We start from the raw sequence: 26,944 nt of genomic DNA, 5'->3' as shown, positions 1-26,944 counted from the left end.
AGTGGAGAAGGGAGAAAAAGTGAGCAGATGGAGAGAACACTTTAAGGAATTGTTGAACGTAGAGGATGGAAGTAATGCGAGTATCAGTGGCTGGGGAATGGCTGGGAGAAGGAGGGAGGTGAGAAGACAGGAAGAAATCAGTTGGATAGAAGTTATGGAAGCAATGAAGAAAGTTAAATCGGGGAAAGCCCCAGGAATTGATAGAGTGTGTGGTGAAATGCTGAAGCATGGGGGAGAGATAGTAGTAGAATGGATGTGGAAGATGTGCAGATTGGCCTAGGAGGAAGGTAGAGTCCCGGAGGATTGGAAGTCAGGTACAATTATTCCCTTGTACAAAGGAAAAGGGGAAAAAGAAGTGTGTGGTAATCATAGGGGCATTTGTCTTCTTAGTATAATAGGAAAAGTGTATGGTAGGATACTTACAGACAGAGTTAGAGAAAGAACAGAGAAATTAGTTGGAGAAGAACAGGGAGGCTTTAGTAAGGGAAGAGGTTGTGTAGATCAGATATTCATTCTTAGATCTTTAGTGGAAAAGTTTCTAGAGAAGGGAAAGAAGTTGTATGCGGCTTTCATGGATTTGGAGAAAGCATATGACAGGGTGGATAGACAAGGATTGTGGAAAGTGTTAAGAATATATGGAATAGATGGGAAGTTGTTGAATGCTGTGAAGAGTATGTACGATGGTGCGAAGGCTGCAGTGCGTGTGGATGGTGAACTAAGTGAATTTTTCTCTTTGAAAGTTGGTTTGAAACAGGGATGTGTCATGTCTCCATGGTTGTTCAATCTGTACATGGATGGGGTAATAAAAGAGGTACAAGGTAGGGTAGTGGATGTTGGAGTGGCCCTGGTGAGAGAGGATAGTGTTTGGAAACTCCCTGTACTGTTGTTTGCAGATGATACTGTGTTGTTGAGTGAAGACGAAGGGGAGCTGCAAGGCTTGGTGGATGAGTTTGAGAGAGTGTGTAAGAAACGGAACCTAAAGTTGAATGTAGGGAAGAGTAAAGTGATGGTCTTTGAGAGAGGTGAAGTTAGTGAATGTACAGCGAGGTTGGATGGTGAGGAATTGGAAAATGTGAGTACATTTAAGTATTTGGGTAGTGTGATGAGTAAGGATGGAGGTTTGGAGGATGAAGTGCTTGAAAGGGTACAGCAGGGGAGAAAGGTTGCTGGTTCTTTGAAAGCAGTGATAAGAAACAGGGAAGTGAGCATGGAAGTGAAAAAGTTACTACATGACAGTATTGTGATACCAACTCTAACGTACGGAAGTGAAGCTTGGACATTGTTGGAAGGACACAAGTCAAGAGTGAGAGCAGTGGAAATGAGTTATTTAAGAGGAGCCTGTGGAGTCACATGGAGAGGCAGGCTGACGAATGAGGATATAAAGGAACGTTGTGGTGTGGATGTGGATGTGATAGGAAGCGTTATGAGGAACACACTGAGGTGGTTTGGCCATGTGGAGAGGATGGAGGGTGAAAGACTAACGAATAGAGTGTATGTGAGTGAGGTGGAGGGGGGAAGAGGGAGGGGGAGGCCTAGGATGAGATGGAGGGATGGGGTGGAGAGGTATATGAGAGAGTGGGGTGTGAGTTGGGAGCAGGGCAGTGAAATGGCGGGGGACAGGGTGACTTGGAGGTGATTTGTTTGTGGCCACCCCAAACAGGATTGAGGCGTCTGGCAATAGTTAGATAGATAGATAGATTTACAGCCAAGTTTGCTTTTCCTCAATGTTTATAACGAGAGAGAGTACACGGGTGTTTTTCCCTAACAGAAGTTGAAAGGCATGTAGGCTAATAATTATTTATACCAACAATTCTGTATGAGAAATTTCATTTTATACACATGAAGTCAGTGAAATAGAAGGAAAAGGATTATGTGTGTGTGTGTGTGTGTGTGTGTGGATACCAAATATAAGGAAAAAGATCAAAACACTAAGTTTTTTGTAGAATGTCTATCTATCTATCTATAGCCCGACACCCTAATCCCGCAAAGGGTGGCCGCAGACAAAACACCTCCAAGTCGCTCTGTCACCCACCATTTGACTACCCTCCCCCCAACTCACCCCCCCCCCTCCCTCATATACCTCTCAACTTCATAGAGGGAACCTTCTTTACTTTAACAAACCTTGGCCGATGATGTTCCTTTGTACTTTTTTTTCCAACATCCTTTACTACAAAACATTTCCCAGTTAAATGGAAAAGATGTTATTGCAGTTAAAAGGTTAAGTAGTAGTTTTGTTGCTTCGATTAGCGAGAGCACCTGACATGTTTACCCGACACTGGTAAGGCAAGACTGGCTCAGAAGAACTCCTACTTGGGCTGGCGGGTGAGCAGTCGGGGCCAAGGGGGCGGGGCACGAGAATCAGGCTAACGCTAACATTTTAATGCTGCTCTTGCTAACCACAGTCATACATTAACACCATTCCGCCCCTGTGTGGAGTACAACTCTCATGTGTGGGGAGGCTCCCCTCATACAGCTCTTCTCAATAGGGTGGAGTCAAAGGCTTTTCGTCTCATTAACTCTCCTCCTCTTACTGACTCCCTTCAACCTCTGTCTCTTCGCCGCACTGTTGCATCTTTATCTCTTTTCTGTCGTTACTTTAATGGTCACTGCTCCTCTGAACTGTCTGCTTGCATTCCTCCACCTCTATGACGGGCGTGTAGCACCCGTCTGGCAGCAAACTCTCATCCTTTTTCTGTCCAACTCTCTAATGCAAGAGTTAACCATTACTCCCAGTCTTTCATTTATGCAACTGGTCAGCTCTGGAACTGTCTCCCTCTGTCTGTATTTCCTACTGCCTATGATCTCCAGTCTTTCGAACGCAGTGTGTCCAGGCATCTCAAAATGATCGGATCTTGAATTTGGCTCTATGTTGTATTTTGTTTTTCTCTTGGAGGGAACTGTTACTGCGGGCTCATGGCCTTTGGTTCCTTCTTCCTCGCATTAAAAAAAAAAAAAAAAAAAAAAAAAAATAGGAGATGTAAAAAGTACACATTGGTATACATACGTGGTATGCTAGATTATCATCTATCATCACAACTCTGCCTGTTCTGTCTTTGGCATAGGGCAAGATAATTTTATGAAACCAGTCATCGAAACTGCAAGCCTCGAACCATCCACAGGATGAGCTATCATACCTCATCCCTGGGGGGGTCCCCCTTCTGTCCAAGTGTCGTAAAGGTGAACAACCTTGTACTCAATATAAGGAGGCAATAAATGACCTGAAGCAGTTCCAGAGAACATAATAGATATTGACAATTTTATTGAGTTCATTACTCTTTCTGGATTCTTGATGCCGCTTCTATTTATAATTTTCTTCTTTCCAGGATCATCAGTGAGATTTGATTCATCATAATTTATTATGTTCACTGGAGACACTCCTTCCAGGGTATCTCTCAAGTTATTATAGAACTCACTTAATGTGGCCCTAGTTACTTTAGCCCTTTCTCTCTTTGTTTTGTAACACCTGTCTTGTGAGGACTGCTTTGTGCTGTTTCAGAAATGAAAGTCCCCATTCCTGACCTGGAGCATTGTTTTTAAAGCGAGGCGATGGCTCGGTCAGTAGAGAGGTGGCCTGCAGTCCTACCGTACCCAGGTTCAAATCCCTGCTTGGGCAGGGAATAGTGTAAGGATTTGAATTTCATAAAATCAGATTTTACTGATCTACCAGAAGACCTGCTGACATGTAAAAATACACCCGCTAATACCAATACACCAGTCCTGTATGAGACAGCCCTAGCATGTATTCAATATGGACGGTGGATGTTACTGCCGAAGTGGTGACATGTGGAGGTGTATGGAATGAAGGAAGACTACCAGGCCTTGGGAGCAGGCTGTGAAGCCTGTGCCCAGAGTCGGACACATTATTATTATTATTAAAAAAAAAAAAAAAAAAAAAAAAAAAAAAAAAAAAAAGCTAAGTACCCTCGCATCCAACACGGTAATATTGTCATGCATGGGTCCCTTGTTGGACAAACAACAGAGCTTATGGGGAAAAATGAATTATGTCAGCAACCCTAGGAAAAGTCACCCTAAATACCTACCATATACCTATACATATATTGGTACTACTGTAATTATAATAAATGGTACTGTACTATGAATGATAACTAACCTTTTAGGACAGTGTTGGTAGGCTTGCTGAGAATGGAAGGTGGTATCCGAGGCTGTAGGTAGTCCTACTGGGTCCCTGGAGGATGGCTGCTGGCGTCACTAGCGGATAATGTCTGCTGCTCCTCCTCAACCTTCGTCATAAATCCTTTGAAATTCCTCTCCCCTTTCTTCTGCTTCTCGATGAATTCTAGCTTGGTGCCCTGAGGGAGGTGCCACCGCTTCTTGGGGTTCTCAGAAGGCTTCCTAGGCATCGTGAGCAGGGTAAAATGCAGTAGCAAGGACAGAAAATGCAGCGAGAAAACAGCACCGTCCAATGTGAATTATGCAACTGAATGGCACTGTGGCGGGAGAAATTTAAACAAAACATCACGTGAGAGCAGAAGTGTTTTTCATTGGGTGACATCACAATCATGTCATGATAGCGGGTGGGGGATTCTACTTGATCGGAAGTGTTGATTGTCTGTCAGCGTCACGGGAATGTCCAGTATGACTGTGTTGGACCAGGGGTGATCGTGCTAGAGCTGAACTCTGCGGATTTCGCCCACTTCTCGGAGCTCCGTCAGTGTTATACTTACGCACCTGTTTTACAGTACTTAAATTGTATTAAATCGTACTAATTTTTTGCTCTCCGTGCTGGTCGCGAATCGTGCTGGACAAACGTGTGTTGGACGCGAGGGTATTGTACATACCTCATATACCATAGATCCAGTATGTCTAGAGAGAAGCCCCACTCTGCCAGATTTATTATCCTCAGACACAACAACTTCTTTTCTTCATGACTTAAAGCAGTTTGATGCCCCAATTAATTCTTGTGGTTACATTTAATATAATCATGCAAAGTGTTTTTTCCTAATTCCATGTCTTGAATGTTTGTCGGACACTCAAATTTGTGTTTTCAACATCATCTTTAGCTTTTTCCTGTGCTCCTTTAGACACACGACTGGTGTACTTTCTTACCTTGGTAGGGGATGGGTTTGTCTTTGTTTGTGGCATTTTGTCTGCTGGAAGTATACTGATCTTATGCACTGTTTTTGCACAAGTTTCACTGTCTGAAGTTACATGTGTTTCTCCATGTGTCCGAATTTATACATTTTTTCTGGAAAAGAAAGATACTGCTGTTATTACTGTTGTCAGACAGTTATACAGGAACATTCTGTAAAATCATTTAGCATATGGTAGCTGCAAGAAATTTGCTTTAAAATCATCATATTCATGGTCATACAACTACCTTGTTTGTCCTGCACAGAGTTTTCCAGGGTTAAAAAGAACAAAAAATTTTCTCACCGGTTTTGCAAATACAATATTTTTCTATCTATCTATCTATCTGTATTGCCTGATGCTCTAATCCTGGAAGGAGCGGCCACAAACAAATCACCTTCATGTCCCCTGCCATTTCACTGCCCAGCTCCCAGCTCACACCCCCCCTATCTCATATACAGTACCTCTCCACTCCATCCCTCCATCTCATCCTTGGCCTCCCTCTCCCTCTCCCCTCCTCCACCTCACTCACATACGCTCTCCCAGTTAGTCTCAAGCTCTCCATCCTCTCCCCATGTGGCCAAACCACCCCAATGTATTTCTCCCAGTGCTTTCTATCACATCTATATCCACACCATAACACTCCTTCACTACCTCATTTGTCAGTCTGTCTCTCCATTTGACTCCACATGCTCCTCTCAGATAACTCATTTCCGTTGCTTTCACTCTTGACTTGCACCTCTCCAACAAGGCCCAAGCTTCACTTCCATGTGTTTGAGCTGGTATCACAATACTGTCATGTAGAGACTTTTTTTACTTCCATGCTCACTCCCCTGTTTCTTATTACTGCCTTCAAAGAAGCAGCAACCTTTTTTTCCTTGTAGCTTTTCAAGCACTTGACCCTCTAAACTTCCATCCTTACTCATCAAACTACCTACCCATGTACTTAAATGGACTCTCATTGTCCATTTCGCCATCATCCAGCCTCACTGTACATTCAGTGGCTTCATATCTCTCGAAGACCGTAACTTTACTCTTCCCTGCATTCACCCTTAGATTCTGTTTCTTACACACTTTCCCAGACTCTTTCACCAAGCCTTGCAGCTCCCCTTCCTCTTCATTTAACAATACAGTATCATCTGCAAACAACAGTACAGTGAGTTTCCAAACACTGCCCTTTCTCATTAGGGTCACTCCAGCGTCCACTGCCCTACCTTGTATCTCTTTTATAACCCCATCCATATACAGATTGAACAGCCATGGGGACATGACACATCCCTGTTTCAATCCAACCTTCAAATAGAAAAATTCACTCAGTTCACTGTCCATACACACTGTGGCCTTTTCACCCTCATACATAATCATCATGGCATTCAGCAACTTCCTGTTAACTCCATATATTCTTAATACTTTTCACATTCCTTGTCTATCCACCCTGTCATATGCCTTCTCCAAACCCATGAAGGCTGCATACAACTTCTTTCCCTTCTTTAGAAACTTTTCCACTAAGACCTGAGAATGAATATCTGATCTACATGACATCTTCCTTTCCTAAAATCTCCCTCTTCTTGTCCAGCCAATTCATCAGTTATTTCCTTAACTCAGTCAATAAGTATCCAGCCATATACTTTTCCTCTTATGGTACACTAAGAAGGCAGATGCCCTGATGATTGCCACACACATCTTTCCAAACCTCCTGGACCCTACCTTTCTCCCAGGCCAGTCTGCACAACTTCCACATCCATTCTGCCACTGTCTTTCCGCGATGCTTCAGCATTTCACCTCACAGTCTGTCAATTCGTGGGGCTTTCCCCATTTTGACTTTCTTCATTGCTTCCACAACTTCCATCCTACTGATTTCTTCCTCTCTTCTCACGTCCTTTCATTTCCCAGCCATTCCCCAGCCACTTGTACTCATATTACTTTCATTCTCAATGTTCAGCAATTTCTTAAAGTGTTCTCTCCATCTACCCACCTCTTCCCTCTTCACTAGCAATCTACCATTTATATATTTCATTTCCCAGCTAACTACTTTATCACCCTGTCTAACTCTCTTTACCTCTTTCCAAAACATTTCTTAAATTCCCTCCACTATACACTCAAACTCCATCCAAATTCCATATCCATTCTCTTCTTCATCCATCCATCATCCAATGCTACATTGACCCATGAGGAGCATAGGAGTCTGGGGCTAGGCAGTTGGTTCCGACATTTAAGATGAGTGACCAGCCTCACTCATCCCTGAGTGGCATTACATGAGCAATCAACCCCAGCCACCCCTTGGGTATAAACCTTCACTGGCTCAATCCGATTGGAGTGCAATAATTACCCACTAAACCACCAGGTGCTAAAATTTGTGTATATGGTTACCACCCAGCATAGTAAATGGTTTCCTGGTGCACAGGAAACCTTAATCTCTCTCATTAGTTTTTTCACCTCTCTTTCCTCTCTGCATACAACTCTCTCTTCTGTCTCTCAACTACATCCACTCCCGTTTCTCATCAACTCACTACAAAATATGCTTTTTGTCTTGTATCACAGCCTGTCTTATCTCTTCATTCCAACATACTGTTTCTTGCATCCCATTTCGTCAACTCTTCACCCCAAACACCACCTCACATGCTGCACAGATTTCTTCTGTGAATGTCTTGCACACACCTTCCACATACCCCATCTGCTCAAAGTCATGTTTACCCAGTGGCTCCTCCACTTCTGTCTTATATTCTGGCTTTTTTGGTCGTCTTGCAACCTTTCTATCCTCCTTGTATGAACTACAGTCTGACCCCTACTTACGAAGGATCAACTTACGAAAAATCCACAGATACGAAAAAATTTGTGTGTGTATGTGAGGGGGGGTCAGTCATAGCAAGGAAGGATGGGGTCAGGTGAGGTGAGTTGATAATTGCACTTCAGGAAAGGGTTGGGAATACAGTAAGTGGAGGAGTGGAGACAATAATGGGCTTTAATCTGGGTGTGAGAGAGAGAGAGAGGGGAGGGGGGGATAGCACAGAAGTAGGTATGGAGTAGAAAGGCGATGGGGTAGAGGGAAAGAAGTTTGTGACCTCAGTGACTACAGTATGAGATTAGGGTTGCGTTGGAGAGAGAGAGAGAGGGGAAGGGATATCACAGAGGTAAGTATGGAGTAGAAAGGGGATGGAGTAGAGGGAAAGAACTTTGTAACCTCAGTAATTATGGGATTAGAGTTGGGTTGGAGGGAGAGAGAGAGAGAGAGGATAGCAAGGAAGTAGGTATGGAGTAGAAAGGCGATAGGGTAGAGGGAAAGAACTTTGTGACCTCAGTAATTATGGGATGAGGGTTGGGTTGGAAAGAGAGAGAGAGAGGATAGCACAGAAATAGGCGTAGTGTAGAAAGGCGTTGGGGTAGAGAGAAAGAACTTTGTATCCTTTGTAATTATGGAATTAGGGTTGGGTTGGAGAGGAGAGAGGGGGGGGGGGATAGCACAGAAGTAGGTATGGAGTATAAAGGAGATGGGGTAGAGGGAAAGAACTTTGTGTCCTTAGTCATTATGGGATTATAGTTGGATTGGAGAGAGAGAGAGAGATGGATTTACGAAAAAATGACTTATGAAAGACCCTTAAGAACCAATTATTTTCGTAGGTTGGGGACAGCCTGTACTTCCTCATGTCCTTCCCTTCTTCTGTTCCTCCATTTCACTTGAACCATGACTTTCACCACCACCAAGTGGTGGTCTGAAAGTCCACTCCCCCAGCCATTATATATTTTTGCATCCATTACACACCTTCTCATTCTGTCATCCACACACACATAATCAGTCATTGCCTTCCGTTCACTCAGTTCACCACCCACCCTTCTCGTCACTTGCCACGTATACCTGTGGAACATTTTGTGTCAAAAGAAGGGTATTGGCTATCACCAACCCCCTCCCTGATATTGTTCACTAGAGCACTGCCATTCTCATCCATCTCTGCAGGCATACCCTGCTCACCAGCTACACCATCCACCTTCACAGTCCATACTTTTCCACTCATATCTCCAATAAAAAACACTCTCTCATTCCTTTCAAACTTTTCCATGCACGCTTCCACATTTGTCTAGTACTCTTCTTTCACATCACTTGCACATATATTCATGTCATTTCCATGGGAACTATGTATAACATACTTTAAGGATTATCTTAACTGTCCGCGTTTTCATAATTTCCTCCCTGTAAAACAGTTAACTCTAAGCCCTTGGCCACCCCGCTTGGGATACATGGCGTCTGGCAATGAATGAATGAATGAATGAACGGAGCCATATTCCCATAATTTTGGCTCATTACGTTTTATGCAGAAATGTCCAACGTTACCCCTCGGTCTGAAGTTGCCCCATTTTATGGTACAAGAGGTTGAATTGGTTGAGTGCAAGCACTATGTTACTGTGGCAGCCACACTACTGTCATAGTTACCTATCCCAAAAGCACCTAGAGCACTGAGGGAAAAAGAATGTAGAAAAAAATTGTGGCAGAAAGAAGATAGGCTAACAAAAGTCCAAAGAAAGGAAGGAGTAGAGAAGATGAAGGTGGGATGATCAGCGCTGAATCAGAAAAGTGTTCAGCTTAGCTTTGAAGCTAACCTACCGGGTATATTAAGAAACGAAGATACTTTACTTCCAGTCAAGGATAATATCAAGGTGAAAGGCACATAAGTACTGTTTCAGCTCGACACATCCCACCCTAGTAACTTTATGTTGCATCATCCCTCTCCATAAAGGAATAGAAGATAATCACCCACCCAACACTACCTGGAGTGTCTTAATAACATTCCTCCTCCTCCTTCCAACACCACACATCACAAGCACCACAGCAGTCCAAAGCCCCCAGCCAGACAGCATACTTCATGAACCTTCACCTCACATCCAACCCTGAGAATCTATGTTACCCAGAAAAATGGGTGCACCTAATGATATCGTCACCCTCCCCTCTGTATTTCCAACACAGAATACAACTCGCAAACAACTTTGCCCATACTGTGGTGCAGCCCCCCACAACACATGCAGCACACTCTCAGATCACAGACAATCTTTTAACATAACTCCAACAAAAGATCTTCAAGACTAGCCTGTGGACAGTTCCCTATGGTCCATTGAGTTCACATCCAGATGAGCCTGGAGTTCCAGCAACAGTAACAAAATAGTTTCAATATTGCATTAGTTTTTGTTTTATTTTTTATCATTCAAAGTGTGATTGTTGCCTATCCACATAATTTTGTTTCCAGTTCATAACTCATTAGTGTATGCTTGTATTTGTGTTCAGAGGAAGAAGTGGACATGAAAGTGAGCCCAGGGCTTGAAGAAGGGATGGGAGAGTCACCGTCACCAGCTGCCTCCCCTCAACCAGCTGTCAAGAGACCAGCTGAGGCTGACAACTCACCTGCAAAGAGACCCAAGTGAGTATGCTGCTAAAATATACAGTTGAGATTATAGGGTTTGGGAATGTATTTTATCAAGTTAGGGATAATACCACACTCCCTTCTTGTATTAGGCAGCTGAATAGGGTGGGAGCTCCCATTCATATTGTCTAATACAGAACAAATTTCAACAGTCTTCTCCCTTCTTGGCTGAAGGACTTGATGTTGCAGTTTTCATGTGAAGAAGAGTTCAGGTCTTCCCAAAAGCAGTCACCCCAGATCCAGTAATTGACATCCCAAGTCATAGTAGAATTTTAGTAATGATTTGGTACTGCAATAGACATTATGTTGTGGAACATTCATATTTAGTCATCATCCAGCACTAGCAGCCACAAATCTGAAATCAAGCAAAATGATAATTGATTAGTGTATTACAGTATTATCATTTTTATATTACTTATGTACCATATTCTGAAGGTGGTAGGTGGTGGCAACCATCGTCCACACACATAATGCAGTGCTGCCTACTTCATTCCCCTCTCTCACTCTATCTATGTATTTGCCCTTCTGTCTTCCTACATCTCGTTTTCCTTCATGTTGCTTTTTATTACTCTTTTTTCCACATCAGATGGACCTACAGTGAATGACAAGCCTAAAGGTTTCTTGTAACCTAGGAAAGCATTTACAGTGCTGGGTGGTAACCATATACAATAGCCAAATTATGGGGTGAAGTGGAGCCTACAGTGGTGCCCCTGTTAACTAGGTGGAAAGATGCAAATGCAGCATCCATCCAGAAATCAAACTTCCACGGTCTTCCTATGTCACAATGTGATGAGTCACTGTCTGCCGCAAAGGAACATAAGTTCATTGCATGAGACAACCTTGCAGTGGTGGTTGCTTGCCTGTGGTTGATATGTCTGATCGACCAAACATACTGGGGTTGATCACCAACAACAATGATATCATCATTTCATCATCATAATCTAGACCTTTCCCACCCTAGGGCGGGATGAGGAAAACCATATTCTGCAACCTGTAAAAACTGTTTATGCTGTATGCATCAGACTGTTAAATGTCATCATACCTTATTTCATCCATATCTGTAAAATAGCACGCACGCGAAATACAACCATCACGTTAATTATCATATACACACACCTTCCCACCACAGAAATGGAGATTGTGTAAGAATTCAAAACCTGTACCTATATAACATATTTTACTAACTATGATCTTTAGTCTAAAACATACACCATCATTGCCATTACAGCACACTGGTGGTGGAGATGCAGTGATCCAAATATAACTGCTGCCTAGGTTTACAAATGGCCCTCAGTTCCCTTCCTGTTCCCCAATAGGAGGATGATAGAAATGAAGGCTTTATAACTCGTTCACTGCCCTCCTCTCATTGACACCTTTCAGTGTTAGGATGTTGTCAAACTGAGGTTGGAATGGTTATATTCAGAAGCAGATTGTCCTGTCATGTTGGTAAGGGTATAAAAGATGGAATAAGAGCACGTTTTTCAGTAGGGCATGTTCTAGGTATTCTATTTTTCATTGTCAGATATAAAGCATGTGAATTGTAACTGCCAGTCCGACATTGCCCCATGTAGAATGTAGAGGCCTAAGGTAAGGTTACTGAAGTTCTGAATATTTATGGATAGGGCTTGTGCCCATGTAGCATTTTACACGACAGGGAAACATCTAGCCACCTTCCGGATTCAGATCCATTGAAACAAGGTGTTCTTTTTCCAGTTTTTACCCTGTTGTATAATGATCATACAGTTTGCAGCAAAACATACTGATTTATTGGTATCCAATTCTGACTTCAGTGTTACAGTGCTTTTGGCTTGTGATTCATTCTTTATTCTGAAGCAGATCAAATCAGTTAAATATGATAGTTTGGGCAGATGAGATGTTTAGAGGAAGTAGAGTATGGTATATGATAAAAAAGAGATCAGAATACTTTTCTGGAACAAACTGAGTAGCCATGAGGTAGTAGTGGTAGTAGTACACCAACATTTTAAAATGTGTACCATGTATAATCTGCATGGACTGAGAGATTAATGGGAAAGAGTAATTTTAACATCAGCTACTGTACAGGATGCCAAAAGTAATGATTAGTAATATAATTTTGAAATTTTATGATGAAGTATCATAAGAAATAATAAAACTCTCCCTGTTCATACAGGCACTCTTTAGCAGATGAGGGTCAGCCAGTGCGAGAAATTGTTAGTGTGATGATGACAACCTCCGGGTTCATATCATCTGCCCGAGAGGGGAAACTACCAGAAGCTCGATGCCCCAATATCCCCATGGCTACTCCACGCAGCTCTTCGCCTTCTGTGTCAGGGGCTGCTGGCAAGAAAAAGCTCAATGTAGAAAAACTCATCCGACAAAAGAACAGCCAAGGAATTGCTGGTCGACCGCTTCTTAATAAACCCCCTCGGCCTATCAAGTTGAAGTCAAAGGACAAGAGCAGTGGGAAGGTACTAAAAATGCCCGGATCCAAGCCCCCAGCATTGCTAAAACCAGGGGGTCCACCAGCTATTCCTGGCACTCTCAAAGTACCACCAAACTTGAAGATGCCCTTACCCAAGGTCCTTCCACCTAAAAATTCCTCACCAAAGATGCCAACTCCCAAGATTCACAACCCAAAGCCTCAAACACCCAAGTCCTCACCACCGAAGTCATCAGTACCCAAGATACAGCTGCCAAAACCAGCAACACCAAAGATCAAGCCCCCGAAGCCACCCAAGACACCTAAGTCTGAGGTTAAGAAGTCCTCTACCCCATCAGGAAAAGAAGGGGAGAAAGAAGAAGAAGGGAAAAAGAAAAAAGAAAAGGATCCAACAAAGAAAAGTAAGGAGGGAAAAAAGGATAAAGAAATTACCAAAAAGCCAAAGGAGCCCAAAAAGGAAAAGGAAAGTAAGAAAGATAAAGATGCCAAGAAGGATAAGGAGGCAAAGAAGGAAAAAGAAATGAAAAAGGAAAAGGAAAAGGAGCGTGAAAGGGAGTTGATTATTGCTCTGGCCTCATCCCCAGCAGTTACCATCACATCTATTCCAACACCAGGCAAGTCTGGACCAGAATTGCTAGGACAGGAAAAGGGAGAAGGGAAATCCAAGCTCAGCATATTTAAAAAGATTAACAAAAGCAAAGATGCCAAGGACCAGGACCGGCCTGGAGAACGTGATGGGCAACCTTCACGTGACAGCTCCCCCGATCTCATGATTGATGAAACTCCTGGCAGAATGGGACAGAGGAGGGTCACAGAGGAGTTGATAGGACCAGAGAACTCTTTCCAGGATGACATATCACCCCCAGGAACACCGTCTACACCAAGAACTCCAGAAATTCCACACTTACCTATCCGTAAGACTCCAGAAAAACGAAAAGGGAAAGAAAAGGCGAAGGAGAAACGGCAGAGAAAGGATCGGTGCAAGTCTCCGAAGGGTGGGGTTAGTCCTGGTCTTCGGGAACCTTGTGATTTTGAATCTACAGAGCGGCCAAAGACCCCAGAGGTTGGGTTACCCTTAGATGACAGAGGAGGACCATCATCTGGTCCTTTCTCTCTTCCTCCTTTCCCTACTGCTCCTGGTTTTATTCCTCCTTTCTCAAGGTTTCCATTTATTCCTCCATTTGGGGGGCCACCACCCCGACCTGGCCTACCCCATTCTCCAATGCCAGACCTACGACTGCCTCCACATCCCTTCCTACCCCGGCCACCCTCTAAACATGGGTTGGAAGATGATCATTTGGTGCCGCTGGATGAGGCTGAGAACCTGGAGCGTCCCCTCACCCCTCGGCATGCCCGAGACCCCAGTCCTCTCCCAGGTCCTGGTCCTAGCCACCCCTCCCCTCTGCATTCACCGTCACCCCCTCATCTTGCTGCTACACCACCACGGCCCCGCACGCCAGCACACCAGTCACCCCCTCCACCACCTCTACCCAGAGTGAAACAGGAGAAAATTGACAAGATGGAAAAAGAAAAGGTAAGAAATTATGGTACTTTTCAAGCAAGAAAAAAAATTATCAGTTGCGAGAAGTTTGTGCACATGCAGCTCACTGATTTTGGCTGTGAGGGCTCTCTCTCTCTCTCTCTCTCTCTCTCTCTCTCTCTCTCTCTCTCTCTCAAAACTAGAATTTAAGGTAGTGGTAGCAACCTAATTATGATTTTGAAATGGTGAGATATATACTGGTACTGTATATAATGGAAAACAAGGAGATAGTTGTTTCTTTTGAGATAGTTGGGGACTAGGAAAAACTAAAAGCTTCCTTTTGAGATAGTTGAATACACTGGTCTTGAAAGTCTGAAAGTCATATCACAATCAGTTTATGAATTAACCCCTTCATGGCCAAGCTTCAGGAATTTGTTGGGACCCAGAGACCAAATACATGGCCGATTTTTCAAGTTTCAAAATTCAGTTTTTTTTCTCTCTCTCCCTCCTCGTCAAATTGAGGAGCAACATCAGATGCACCTTGCAGTGCAATTTTGAGCTTCCTAGACCCATCCTGAGCTGTGCAAAGGAGCACAGAAGTTGTGCAAATTTCACAGATACTGTATTGGTAACAAGATCTGTCAGTCTGTTTGCCAGACGTCTCAGTCCTGTAAGGTGTGGCCACAGACAAATCGCCTCCATGTTGCCCATGCCATTTTACTGCCTTGCTCCCAGCATACACTTGCCTCACTCATATATCTCTCCACTCTAGTCCTCCATCTCATCCTCGGCCTCCCCCTCCGCCTCACTCACATACACTTTTCTTGTTAGTCTTTTACTCTCCATCCTCTCCACATGGCCAAACCACTTCAGTATATTTCTCCTAGCACTTTCGATTACATCCACACCACAACGCTCCTTCACTTTCTCATTTGTCAGTCTGTCTCTCCATATAACTCCACATGCTTCTCACAATTAACTCATTTCCACTGTTCTCACTCTTGACTCAGTTCTTCCAACAAGATCCAAGCTTCACTGCCATACGTTAGAGTTGGTATCACAATACTCTCTTGCAGTGACTTTTTTTTTTACTTCCATGCTCACTTCTCAGTTCCATATCACTGCTTTCAAAGAACCAGCAACCTTTCTTCCCTGTTGTACCCTTTCAAGCACTTCTGCCTCTAAACTTCCATCCTTACTCATCACACTACCCAAAAATACTTAAATGTACTCACTTTGTCCATTTCCCCCTCATCCAGCTTGACTGTACATTCACTAACTTCATTTCTTTCAAAGACCGTAACTTTAATCTTCCCCACATTCACCTTTAGAGTCCGTTTCTTACCCTCAGTCCCAAACTCATTCACCAAGCCTTGCAGTTCCCCTTCATCTTCATTTAACAAAACAGTATCATCTGCAAACAACAGTGGGAGTTTCCAAACACTGCTCTCTCTGATTATGGTCACTTCAACATCCACTGGCCCACCTTGGATCTATTTTATAACCCCATATAGTGATGACTAAAGACCAAACAAAGGACGTGGTAAGGATTGCGACTTGGAATGTAAGGGGTGCAAATGATGAGGTGAGAGAGAGATTGTCCAGGTGCATGGAGGTGCAAAAGTGGATATATGTGGATTAACTGAAACTGAATGGAGAGTTGAGAGTGTGAGAGAATGGGAGTATGGATGGGGTATGTGTGCGGGAGTAGATGAGAATGAAAGGGCAAAAGAAGGAGTGTGTATTGTTGTGAGCAGCAGATGGAAGGAGAATATAAGGGAGTATGGATCACTTGGCCCAAGGATTGTGTGGGTCAGATTGAAAGTTGGACTACAAATGTTGGTGATTGCGTACGTGTATGCGCCAGTGCAAGATTGTGGAAGCAGAGTGAGAGAAGAGTTTTACACAAATGTGGAAGCGTGCATGGAAAAGTTTGAAAGGAGTGAAAGAGTGCTTTTGATTGGAGATATGAATGGAAAGTAGGGAATGTGAAGGTTAATGGAGTAGTTGGTGGATGGGGTGTGCCTGCAGAGATTGATGAGAATGGCAGTACTTTTAAACTGGACATTTGTCCCAGGAGAGGGTTGGTGATAGCCAGTACCCTCTTTAGGCACAAAATGTATACGTGGCGAGTGATGAGAAGGGTGGGTGGTGAATTGAATGAAAGGAAGGCAATGATTATACGTGTGTGGATGATAGGATGAGAAGGTGTGTAATGGATGCAAGAGTATATACAGGTTGGGGGAGTGGACTTTCTGAACACCACTTGGTGGTAGCGAGAATCAAGGTCCAAATGAAATGGAGATATAGATGAAGGGAAGGACAGAAGGAAGTAGTTCATACAAGGAGGGTGGAAAGGTTACAAGAGGATGGAAAAAGGGCAGAATATAAGAGAGAAGTGGAGGAGCAATTGGGTAAACATGGATTGGAGCAGATGGGAGACGTGGAAGGTGTGTGCAAGATATTCACAGACGAAATCTGTGCAGCATGTGAGGTGGTGTGTGGGATGAAGAGAAGATCAAAGGGGGTGCAGGGAACAGCATGGTGGAATGAAGAGGTGAGACAGGCTGTGGCACAAAAGAACAAAAAATATAGTGAGTGGATGAGAAACAGGGACGTGGAGGAAGTTGAGAGGTGGAAGAGAGAGTTATATGTAGAAAGGAAGAAAGAGGTGAAAAGATTAGTAAGAGAGAGCAAGAAGATAGTGGGTGAGGAATTTGGAAGGAATTTGAGTGTGAAGTGGAGGGAATATAGGAAAATGTTCTGGAAAGAGGTAAAAAGATTTAGACAGGGTGTCAAAGAAGTTAGTAGATTGACCTGGGAGGAAAGTAAAGTCCCGGAGGATTGAAAGTCATGTATGATTATTCCCTTGTACAAAGGAAAAAGGGAAAGAGAAGTATTTGGTAATTGTAGGGCATTTGTCTTCTTAGTGTAATAGGAAAAGTATAGAGTAGGATACTTATTGAACAAGTTAGGAAAATAACAGAAGAATTAGTTGGAGACGAACAGGGAGGTTTTCGGAAGAGAAGAGATTGTGTAGATCAGATATTCATTCTTAGATCTATGGTGAAAAAGTTTCTAGAGATGGGAAAGAAGTTGTATGTGGCCTTCATGGATTTGGAGAAAGCATATGACAGAGTTGATAGACAAGGATTGTGAAGAGTAGTAATATATGGAGTAGATGGGAAGTTGCTGAATGCTGTGAAGAGTATGTATGAGGGTGCTAAGGCTTCAATGCATGTGGACAGTGAACTGAGTGAATTTTTCTGTTTGAAGGTTGGATTGAAACAGGGATGTGTCATGTCTCCATGGTTGTTCAATCTGTATATGGATGGGGTTATAAAAGAGATACAAGGTAGGGCAGTGGATGTTGGAGCGGCCCTAGTGAGAGAGGGTAGTGTATGGAAACTCCCAGTACTGTTGTTTGCAGATGATACTGTGTTGTCAAATGAAGACGAAGGGGAGCTGCAAGGCTTGGTGGATGAGTTTGTGAGAGAGTGTAAGAAACGAAATCTAAAGGTGAATGTAGGGAAGAGTAAAGTTATGGTCTTCAAGAGAAGTGAAGTCAGTGAATGTACAATGAGGTTGGATGAGGGGGAAATGGAAAATGTGAGTGTGTTTAAGTACTTGAATAGTGTGAAGAGTAAGGATGGAAGTTTAGAGGGTGAAGTGACTGAAAGGGTACAACAAGGAAGAAATATTGCTGATTCCTTGAAAGCATTGATGAGAAACAGGGAAGTGAGCATGGAAGTGAAAAAGTTACTAAATGACAGTATTGTGATACCAGCTGTAATGTATAGAAGTGAAGTTTGGACCTTGTTGGAGGGACAGAAATCAAGAGTGAGAGCAGTGGGAATGAGTTTTTTGGGAGGAGCATGTGGAGTCACATATGGAGACAGACTGACAAAAGGGGAAGTGAAGGAGCATTGTGCTGTGGATGTGGATGTGATAGGAAGCATTAGGAGAAACACATTGAGGTGGTTTGGCCATGTGGATAGGACGGAGAATGAGAGACTGACGAGAAGAGAATATATGAATCAGGTGGAGGGGGGGAGAGGGAGGCAGAGACCAAAGATGAGATGGAGGGATGGAATGGAGAGGTATATGAGAGAGGAGGGTGTGAGCTGGGAGCAGGGCAGTGAAATGACTGGGAACAGAGCAACATGGAGGTGATATGTTTATGGCCACCCCTTACGGGATTAAGGTGTCTGGCAATGGATAGATGATAGATAGATAGATAGATATACATACAGATTTAACAATCATGGAGTCATGACACACCCCAGTTTCAATCCAGCATTCAGACAAAAAAATTCACTCTGTTCACTATCCACACGCACTGCAACCTTAGCACCCTCATACATACTTTTCATGGCATTTGGCAGCATGCCATTTACTCTATATATCCTTAATAGTTTCCACATTCCTTATCTATCCACCCTGTCATATTCATTCATTCATTGCCCGACGCCATGTATCCCAAACGGGGTGGCCAAGGGCTTAGAGTTAATTGTTTTACAGGGAGGGGCACTAATCCTCCACCAACCCCACTTGACACGTTGGGAGAACGTTGTGTCAACAGCATCTGATGTTCCCAGGCGGTCACCCATCCAAGTACTAACCAGACCCAACGTTGCTGGGATGGGTGACCGCCTGGGAACACCAGATGCTGTTGACATAACGTTCTCCCTACGTGTCAAGTGGGGTTGGTGGAGGATTAGTGCCCCTCCCTGTAAAATGCTTTCTCCAAATCCATGAAGACCACATATGACTTCATTCCCTTCTCTAGAAACTTTTCCACAGAAGACCTAAGAATGAAAATCTGATCACACAACCTCGTCTCTTCCTAAAACCTCTCTGTTCTCCAACTAATTCCACTGTTATTTCCTAATGAAAATCTGATCACACAACCTCGTCCCTTCCTAAAACCTCCCTGTTCTCCAACTAATACCTCTGTTATTTCCCTAACTTGGTCAGTAAGTATCTTACCATATACTTTTCTTATTACACTAAGAAGATTACCACGCACTTCTATTTCCCTTTTTCCTTTGTACAGACAAATAATTATACCTAACTTCCAATCCTCCAGGACTCTGCCTTCCTCCCAGGCCAATCTTCACATTTTCCATATCTGTTCTCCTACTGTCTCCACTATGTTTCAACATTTCACCACACATTTCATCAATTCGTGGGGCTTTCCCGATTTTAACTTTCTTCATTGCTTCCATTGTACTGATTCCTTCCTCTCTTCTCACCTCCCCTCTGCTCCCAGCCATTTCCCAGCCACTTATACACACGTTACTTTTATTCTCTGTGTTCAACAAGTCCTTAGTGTTCTCTCCATCTGCTCACTTTTTCTCCCATCTTCACTAGCTAGATACCATTTTTTATCTTTCCCTCCCCAGCTTAATTCTTTATCATCCTGTCTAACTCTCTTTACCACATTCCAGAACATTTTCTTACATTCCCTCCACTTTATACTCTAATTCCTTCCAAATTCCTCATCCACTCCTTTACTCTCTCTTACTAATCTTTTCACCTTTCTCTTCCTCTCTACATATGACTCTATCTTCTGTCTCTCAGCTTCCTCCACACCCCTGTTTCTCAGCCACTCACTATATACTTTCTTCTTTTGTGTCACAGCCTGTCTCACCTCTTCATTGCACCATGCTGTTCCCAGCACCCCCTTTCATCTGAAGGAAAGAAAAACAGAAGAGGAAGTGTATTTCTTTCCTTCATTCTTTCCTCTTCCTTCTGCCTGTGGGTGACTCTACACTGAGTGACAAGCCAAATGGCTTCCTGTACATCAGGAAACCATTTACTATGCTGGGTGGTAACCATATAACCAAAGTTTGGCACCTGGTGGTTTAGTGAGTAATTATTGCGCTCCAGTTGGATTGAACCGGTGAAGGTTTATAGCCAAGGGGTGGTTGGGGTTGATTGCTCTTGTAATGCCACTCAGGGATGAGTGAGGCTGGTCACTCTCATCTTAATGCCGGGACCAACTGCTTAGCCCCGGGCTCCTGCGCTCCTCATGGGGCAATGTAGGATTGGATGATGATGATGTGTTTTTTGTGTTCTGTGTAGTTTTGTTTCTTGTTAGATGGCAATGTGTATGTTTTGTTGTGTGATGAATTGTGTGAGTTCTTGTTTTTTACATTTCAAAATTTCACCACCATTCGACAAGACTGGGCTGACGGAAGTGGTGGTGGACTCATCATTGTGGTACACAAATCCAGTAACTTCTCAGATACCAGTGTAGACACAAAGTCACTTCTCCCCCCACATGACACCACAACAGAAATACAGTCAATTATAATACACACTGGTAACAAATCACATTTAATAATCCCCAACACATACATTCCCCCCAGCTCGTCCCCCACAGTACCACACAATTACTCTCCACAAATACATGTGCCTTTAGGCACATGGACATATTTTTTTTCCCTTTGTTTTTCCTTCCTCCATTCATTATCTGTTAAAAAAAAAAAAAAAAAATCACTAACATACCCAACATCATCCTGGGTGGTGATTTCAATGCCAAGGCGTTGGCCTGGCATATCAACTACCCTGACACAGACATAGGGCTGGTACTTCAATCCCAAACAGATCATCTTTTCATACTGAATAATCCCCATCAACATACCCATATCCCACACCAAGCCCCCTTCCTCGCATCATCCCCAGACATCACCTCCTGTTCCCCAAACCTCGCCCCCACAACATCCTAGAGAGTGGTCAAAACCCTTGGATCTGATCACCTCCCAATCATCATCACTACCAAAACCAGAATCACCCCAGCTGGCCACAGACACACATAAACTAATTATAAGACAGCCAGCTGGGAGGCCTTCACAACTGAAACAGAACAACATTTCGAAACATTAAACAGTACACCCATCACAAACATCAACACCGCTGTGCACACTTTCAATACAATTATACAAAATGCAGACAAAAGACACATCCCTAGAGGCCACAGAAAGAGACAAAACCCCAGCTTCACACCAGAAATTCAAGGCCTCATCAGTCAACGGGACACACTACGACACTCCCTAACACCCCATACACAAGACATCGTACAACAAATACAAGCACTCAACACTCAAATAAACAATAAAATATCAGAACAGCAAACACTAAACTGGAATAAATATCTCCAAACACTTGACCACAAAAAAAACACCAGCAAACTCTACAAAACACTAAACAGCATCACATTCTCCAACAGCAGCACTACACAATCACGTGCTGCCATCACAACAACAGACACCATACCTTCAAACAAACAACAAGCAAACTCTCTCATCAATCACTTTTCACATGTCAGCCATCAAAACCCCCATCGCGGCGACCGACGTATCATCCAACGTAAGAGACAGTTTCCACGGACCCAGACTACGCACCTTTCACTTACATCTAGATGAAGCACATCATCAGCAGCCTTAGGCACTCATCTGATTTTGGACCAGACAACATAAGCAACATACACCTTAAACACCTTGGACCACAAGACATACAAGCACTCACCAACATATCAAACTACAACTACTTACACAACACAATACCCAGCATCTGGGAGCATGGCATTATCATCACTATCCCTAAACCCAACAAAGACCCCATGTTACCTTCCTCACACCACCCCATCACACTCCTCTGCACCCCCTCTAAAGTCACTGCATGACTGGTACTACAACTGGTTACACCCACACCCCCCTAGCCCCATAACAACATGACTTTAGGCCACTACACTCCACAAACACACTTCTTACAGACCTTATACAGAGGGTTTTTGATGGCATGAATTCAGGTAGGTCACCACACAGAACACTCTTAATTGCACTAGACATTGGCAAAGCTTTTGATGCCATCCCCCACCACAACCCCACAAACAAAATATTCAACACAAACATGCACAGTAACACAAAAAGATGGCTGGCAAACTACTTAGCAGGCACATGTGCACATGTAACATTTGCCGGTCAGTCTTCGAACATCAGGAACTTCACAAATGGCGTCCCCCAAGGGTCTGTTTTGTCCCCTACACTCTTTAACCTAAACATGCATGACATACCCACACCCCACACACCACAGATACACATGGCTTCCTATGCAGATGATACAACACATGTACACACCAATACGCAAACACAGCTGCACACATCCACCAGCCTTACCTCAACACACTACATGAATGGTTCACTACAAACAGGCTTATAATAGCCCCAGCCAAAACTACAGTGACCCTTTTCACAAACTGGAGAGGAGAGCACAGGCACATTCCACATCTCACCATAAACAACACACACACACACACACACACACACACACACACACACACACACACACACACACACACACACACACACACACACACACACACACACACACACACACACACACACACACACACACACACACACACACACACACACACACACACACACACACACACACACACACACACACACACACACACACACACACACACACACACACACACACACACACACACACACACACACACACACACACACACACACACACACACACACACACACACACACACACACACACACACACACACACACACACACACACACACACACACACACACACACACACACACACACACACACACACACACACACACACACACACACACACACACACACACACACACACACACACACACACACACACACACACACACACACACACACACACACACACACACACACACACACACACACACACACACACACACACACACCTTAGTGCAACATAGAATACATCAATGTCATTTAAACAACACATCACAAACATTAAAAATAAAATAACACCAAGACTCAGTACCTTGAGGTCACTTGTCCATACAACATTTGGGCACAGTAAAGAAACCACCACCACTGTATACAAACAATATATACGTTCAGTGACGAATTATGCAAGCCCTGCATGGGCTCCTAACCTCAGTAAAACACACTACAACACTCCTGCAAACCATACAGAACAAGACCCTGAAAATAATCACTAGATGCACAGCTACTACACCCACAGACCACCTACATCAAGAAACCAAAGTCCTCAAAGCCAAGGATCACCTAGACATGAGAGGCACCCAAATTCTCGCTGCAGCCTCCACAAACCAACAGCATCCACTACACTACATGGCAGCACATCCACACACACCAAGGAACATCAAAACACCCAGCACACGATATCATACACAAATACTGTCACCTCTCCCCCCTCACCTGCCTCAGACCAGCTTCCAGAAGCATATCCATACTCAAATCACTCGCTGCTCCATTCAGTCACTTAAAGACAGCACAGAGCTGCATGCATGACCTCTGATATCCACCCTTCTGAATCCTATCTCCCATGTGAGGACAGGGTCCACCTGGCCAGGCTGAGATTTGGGTATCATCCAGCCCTCTTCAGCTGCCAGAAGAGACTGGATGACTCCATCGCTGATGCCTGTCCAGGATGTAACACAGCACCCCATACTATTAAACACATTATGGAAGACTGCGTTGCACACAATCACCTATGCCAACAACACAACATACACTCCTTGAGAGGTCTGTGGGAAAGCCCGGTCTCGACCATGGCCTTCCTTAGGGACTCAGGGCTGTTTGGCCGGACTGCCTAGGGAACAACTGCTACTACTACTACTACTTTGCTCTGAGGCCATGCGACTTTGGACATCGAGTGGGGATGCGTACAGGCGTTTTGACACCGCTTGTTTGGTCACAGTTGTATTACTCGGGTATTGGAGGTTCATTGGGAGTGATCGGACGAGCGCTTGACTTTGACCATTCAGTACAGGGTTGTGGGTTACGGCGTATTTCCCGCTCACAGCTCGAGCCCAATGGTCACAATACTGAATATTTGAACATGTCGACTGGCCGGCCAAAATTCTTGGGGACTTTTACGTCCAGATAATAGCAAGTAAATTCGGATAATGGGTTAATAGAACCAAGGTCCAGCATCCATATGATGAACACGTCCAGATAATGAGAGACTACTCTGTATTGATCTGCTTAACTCATCAGCATATTCATGTAGCACCCAACCTGAAATTTAGATAGGACCATTTGCTTTTCCTCTGTCTGATTTGCTCAACTCTTCATATACCTCTTGTTCCGATATTCGTATATCCGATAATATGTATGGACATTCATTTTCCTTGTTATCTCTCTCAAAATTACTTTCTGTAAAAACTGATTGGGATTGTGTGTGTGTGTGTGTGTGTGTGTGTGTGTGTGAATTCCCAACGTTTTCATTTTTAAAGGCTCCAACATGCTTGCATGTGTCGGCCTTGGTCACCTAATGGCGGCTCTTCACGCTGCACGATCCATTGCAGCCTCCCTGTTCAGTCCCTTAACCCTCAGGTCACACTTAATGACCTCATCCCATGTCTTTCTCGGTCTACCCCTCATAACCCCACCCCCAATATTAACACTTCTCACCTTCCTCACCCAATTATCATCCCCCATCCCCTCCACATGTCCAAACCATCTCAATCTACCTCTCCTCATCACAACACCAATACACTCCAGTCCCATCCTACCTCTCAACTCTTCCATCGTAAACCCAGCCCCTCCAGGCCTTGGACCCAGGGACGCACTGCACATCCACCTAATCATTGTCATTTCTGTACGTCTGAGCCGGCGAATATCTTCCTCCTTCACTGCCCAGGTCTCACTACCATACAGCATTACACTCCTAACACATGCTGCATACAAAGACCCCTTAGCACGTAGGGAGAGTCCTCTCAGTGTCAGGAGAGGCAACAGCTCCCTGAACTTCTTCCATCCACTTCTCACCCTAGCCACAGAGCTAGCTCCAGCCCCACCTCCAGCACACAACATGTCTCCCAAATAACAAAACTCTTCCACACACTCAAGAGATTCACCAGCAAGTTCAATCCTTTCACGTCTGACAATCTCCACCTGCTCACCGACACGCCGTACACATAAAATCAGCATTATCTCGCAGTCTACCTCTGATACCACTACATCTCTTATGCACCCATTTATCACACACACCGCACAAGATGAAATTACTTCCCACGCCCTTGTGGCAAACTGCGCATGGCCACTCTCCCTCGTCTTTGACAGTACCGCCATCAACCCTAGATATCATCACTTTTGTTTTATCTGCATTTACCCTTAAACCCTTGTGCCCCATACCATCTCTCCACTTCCTAAACCTTTCCTCCACCTCTCTTTCGTTCTCTGCAGTCAACACCAAATCATCAGCATACAACAACTCCCATGGGAGTCCGTTTCTAAAGTCATGTGAAAGGGCTTCAGGTACCATGATAAACAACATGGGACTCAAGACTGACCCCTGATGCACACCAACATTCACAGGAAACTCATCACTCAAATCTCCATTCACTCTTACCTGGGTGTGAGCACCCACATACATAGCCATAACCACCCTTACCAGCCACTCCTCCAAGCCAAGCTTTCTCATTGCCCTCTTCACCACCTTGCTAGGGACTCTGTCAAAGGCCTTTTCCAAATCAACAAAAACAAAATTTAGATCCCTTCTCCTACCAATATATTTTTCCTGAAGCTGTTGAACAATGAATATAGCATCAGTGGTCCCCCTACCTGGCATAAACCCAAACTGCATCTCATCAATATTCACTCTTTCTCTAATCATGCCTTCTAAAACTCTCTCCATTACCTTCATTATCTGATCTAAAAGCTTTATACCTCTATAATTTCCTCTTTCCAGGGCATCACCCTTCCCTTTATACACATTTACAATTACACTCTTCAGCCAGTAATCTGGGACAACACACTCATAACTAATCCTATTTATCAGGTCGGTGACTAAACTCACCCCTATATTGCCTGAGGCCTTCAACATTTCGGCAGTCAACCCAGACACACCTGCTGCCTTCCCCACCTTCATCCTGCCTATTGCCTCACTCACAGTAGCAGTATCAATCAAAGGCCAAGGGCGAGACACTGGATCTGCTGGCTCCAAACCTTCCCTGTCACAGTCAAACTCCTCATTCAACAACCTGTTATAATGCTCTCTCCATGCATCTTTAATATCCTTACTGTTCACCACTACTCTTCCTTCATCATTCTTCACACACTGCTCACCTATAATATCCCGATTATCCCTCTTCACTTGACCTGCCACCCTAAATATCATATTTTTCCTTTCCCCATGATTTAGATTATCAAGTAATAGTCTCTGTGACTCAGATTTTGCCCTGTATACCTCTCTTCTAGCCCTACGCTTGGCATCCAAATATTCCTTTTTGCTACCACCCTTCTTTCATTCCCGGAAAAGCCTTCTTTTCTCCTTAACTGCAGCTTCTACACTCTCATCCCACCACCAAGTTACTTTATGTCTTGGTGGTCCTCTTGTCCAACTGCATGTTACATCAGTAACTCTCAAGAAATTGTTCTTGAGGGCTTTGTACTGTTCATTTACACCTTTGTCTATAGCTCCCTGTTCAGCCACCACTCTCCTCAACTCGCTATAGAAGGCATCCCTTACTACTTGGTT

At 43.9% G+C, this 26,944-nt stretch overlaps 1 protein-coding gene across 3 annotated transcripts in view; it reads left to right on the top strand.

The window, feature by feature from the left end:
* Taf3 (TBP-associated factor 3) overlaps window positions 1–26,944 on the top strand; it is a 114,977-nt gene that overhangs the window by 19,426 nt on the left and 68,607 nt on the right. For 2 of the 3 annotated variants that reach the window (XM_080276592.1, XM_080276593.1), the window contains exons 3-4: window positions 10,361–10,493; window positions 12,646–14,449. In XM_080276592.1, coding sequence (XP_080132718.1) covers window positions 10,361–10,493; window positions 12,646–14,449 — 1,937 coding nt within the window. Of the gene's footprint in view, window positions 1–10,360; window positions 10,494–12,645; window positions 14,450–26,944 lie in introns of those variants that run through there. The other variant, XM_080276594.1, reaches the window with a different exon arrangement.

The sequence above is a fragment of the Coenobita brevimanus genome, chromosome 65 (assembly GCF_032717465.1).
Source record: "Coenobita brevimanus isolate Jiangsu-jjx chromosome 65, ASM3271746v2, whole genome shotgun sequence".
NCBI lineage: Eukaryota > Metazoa > Arthropoda > Malacostraca > Decapoda > Coenobitidae > Coenobita > Coenobita brevimanus.
This window is presented reverse-complemented; position numbering and strand designations above follow the sequence as displayed.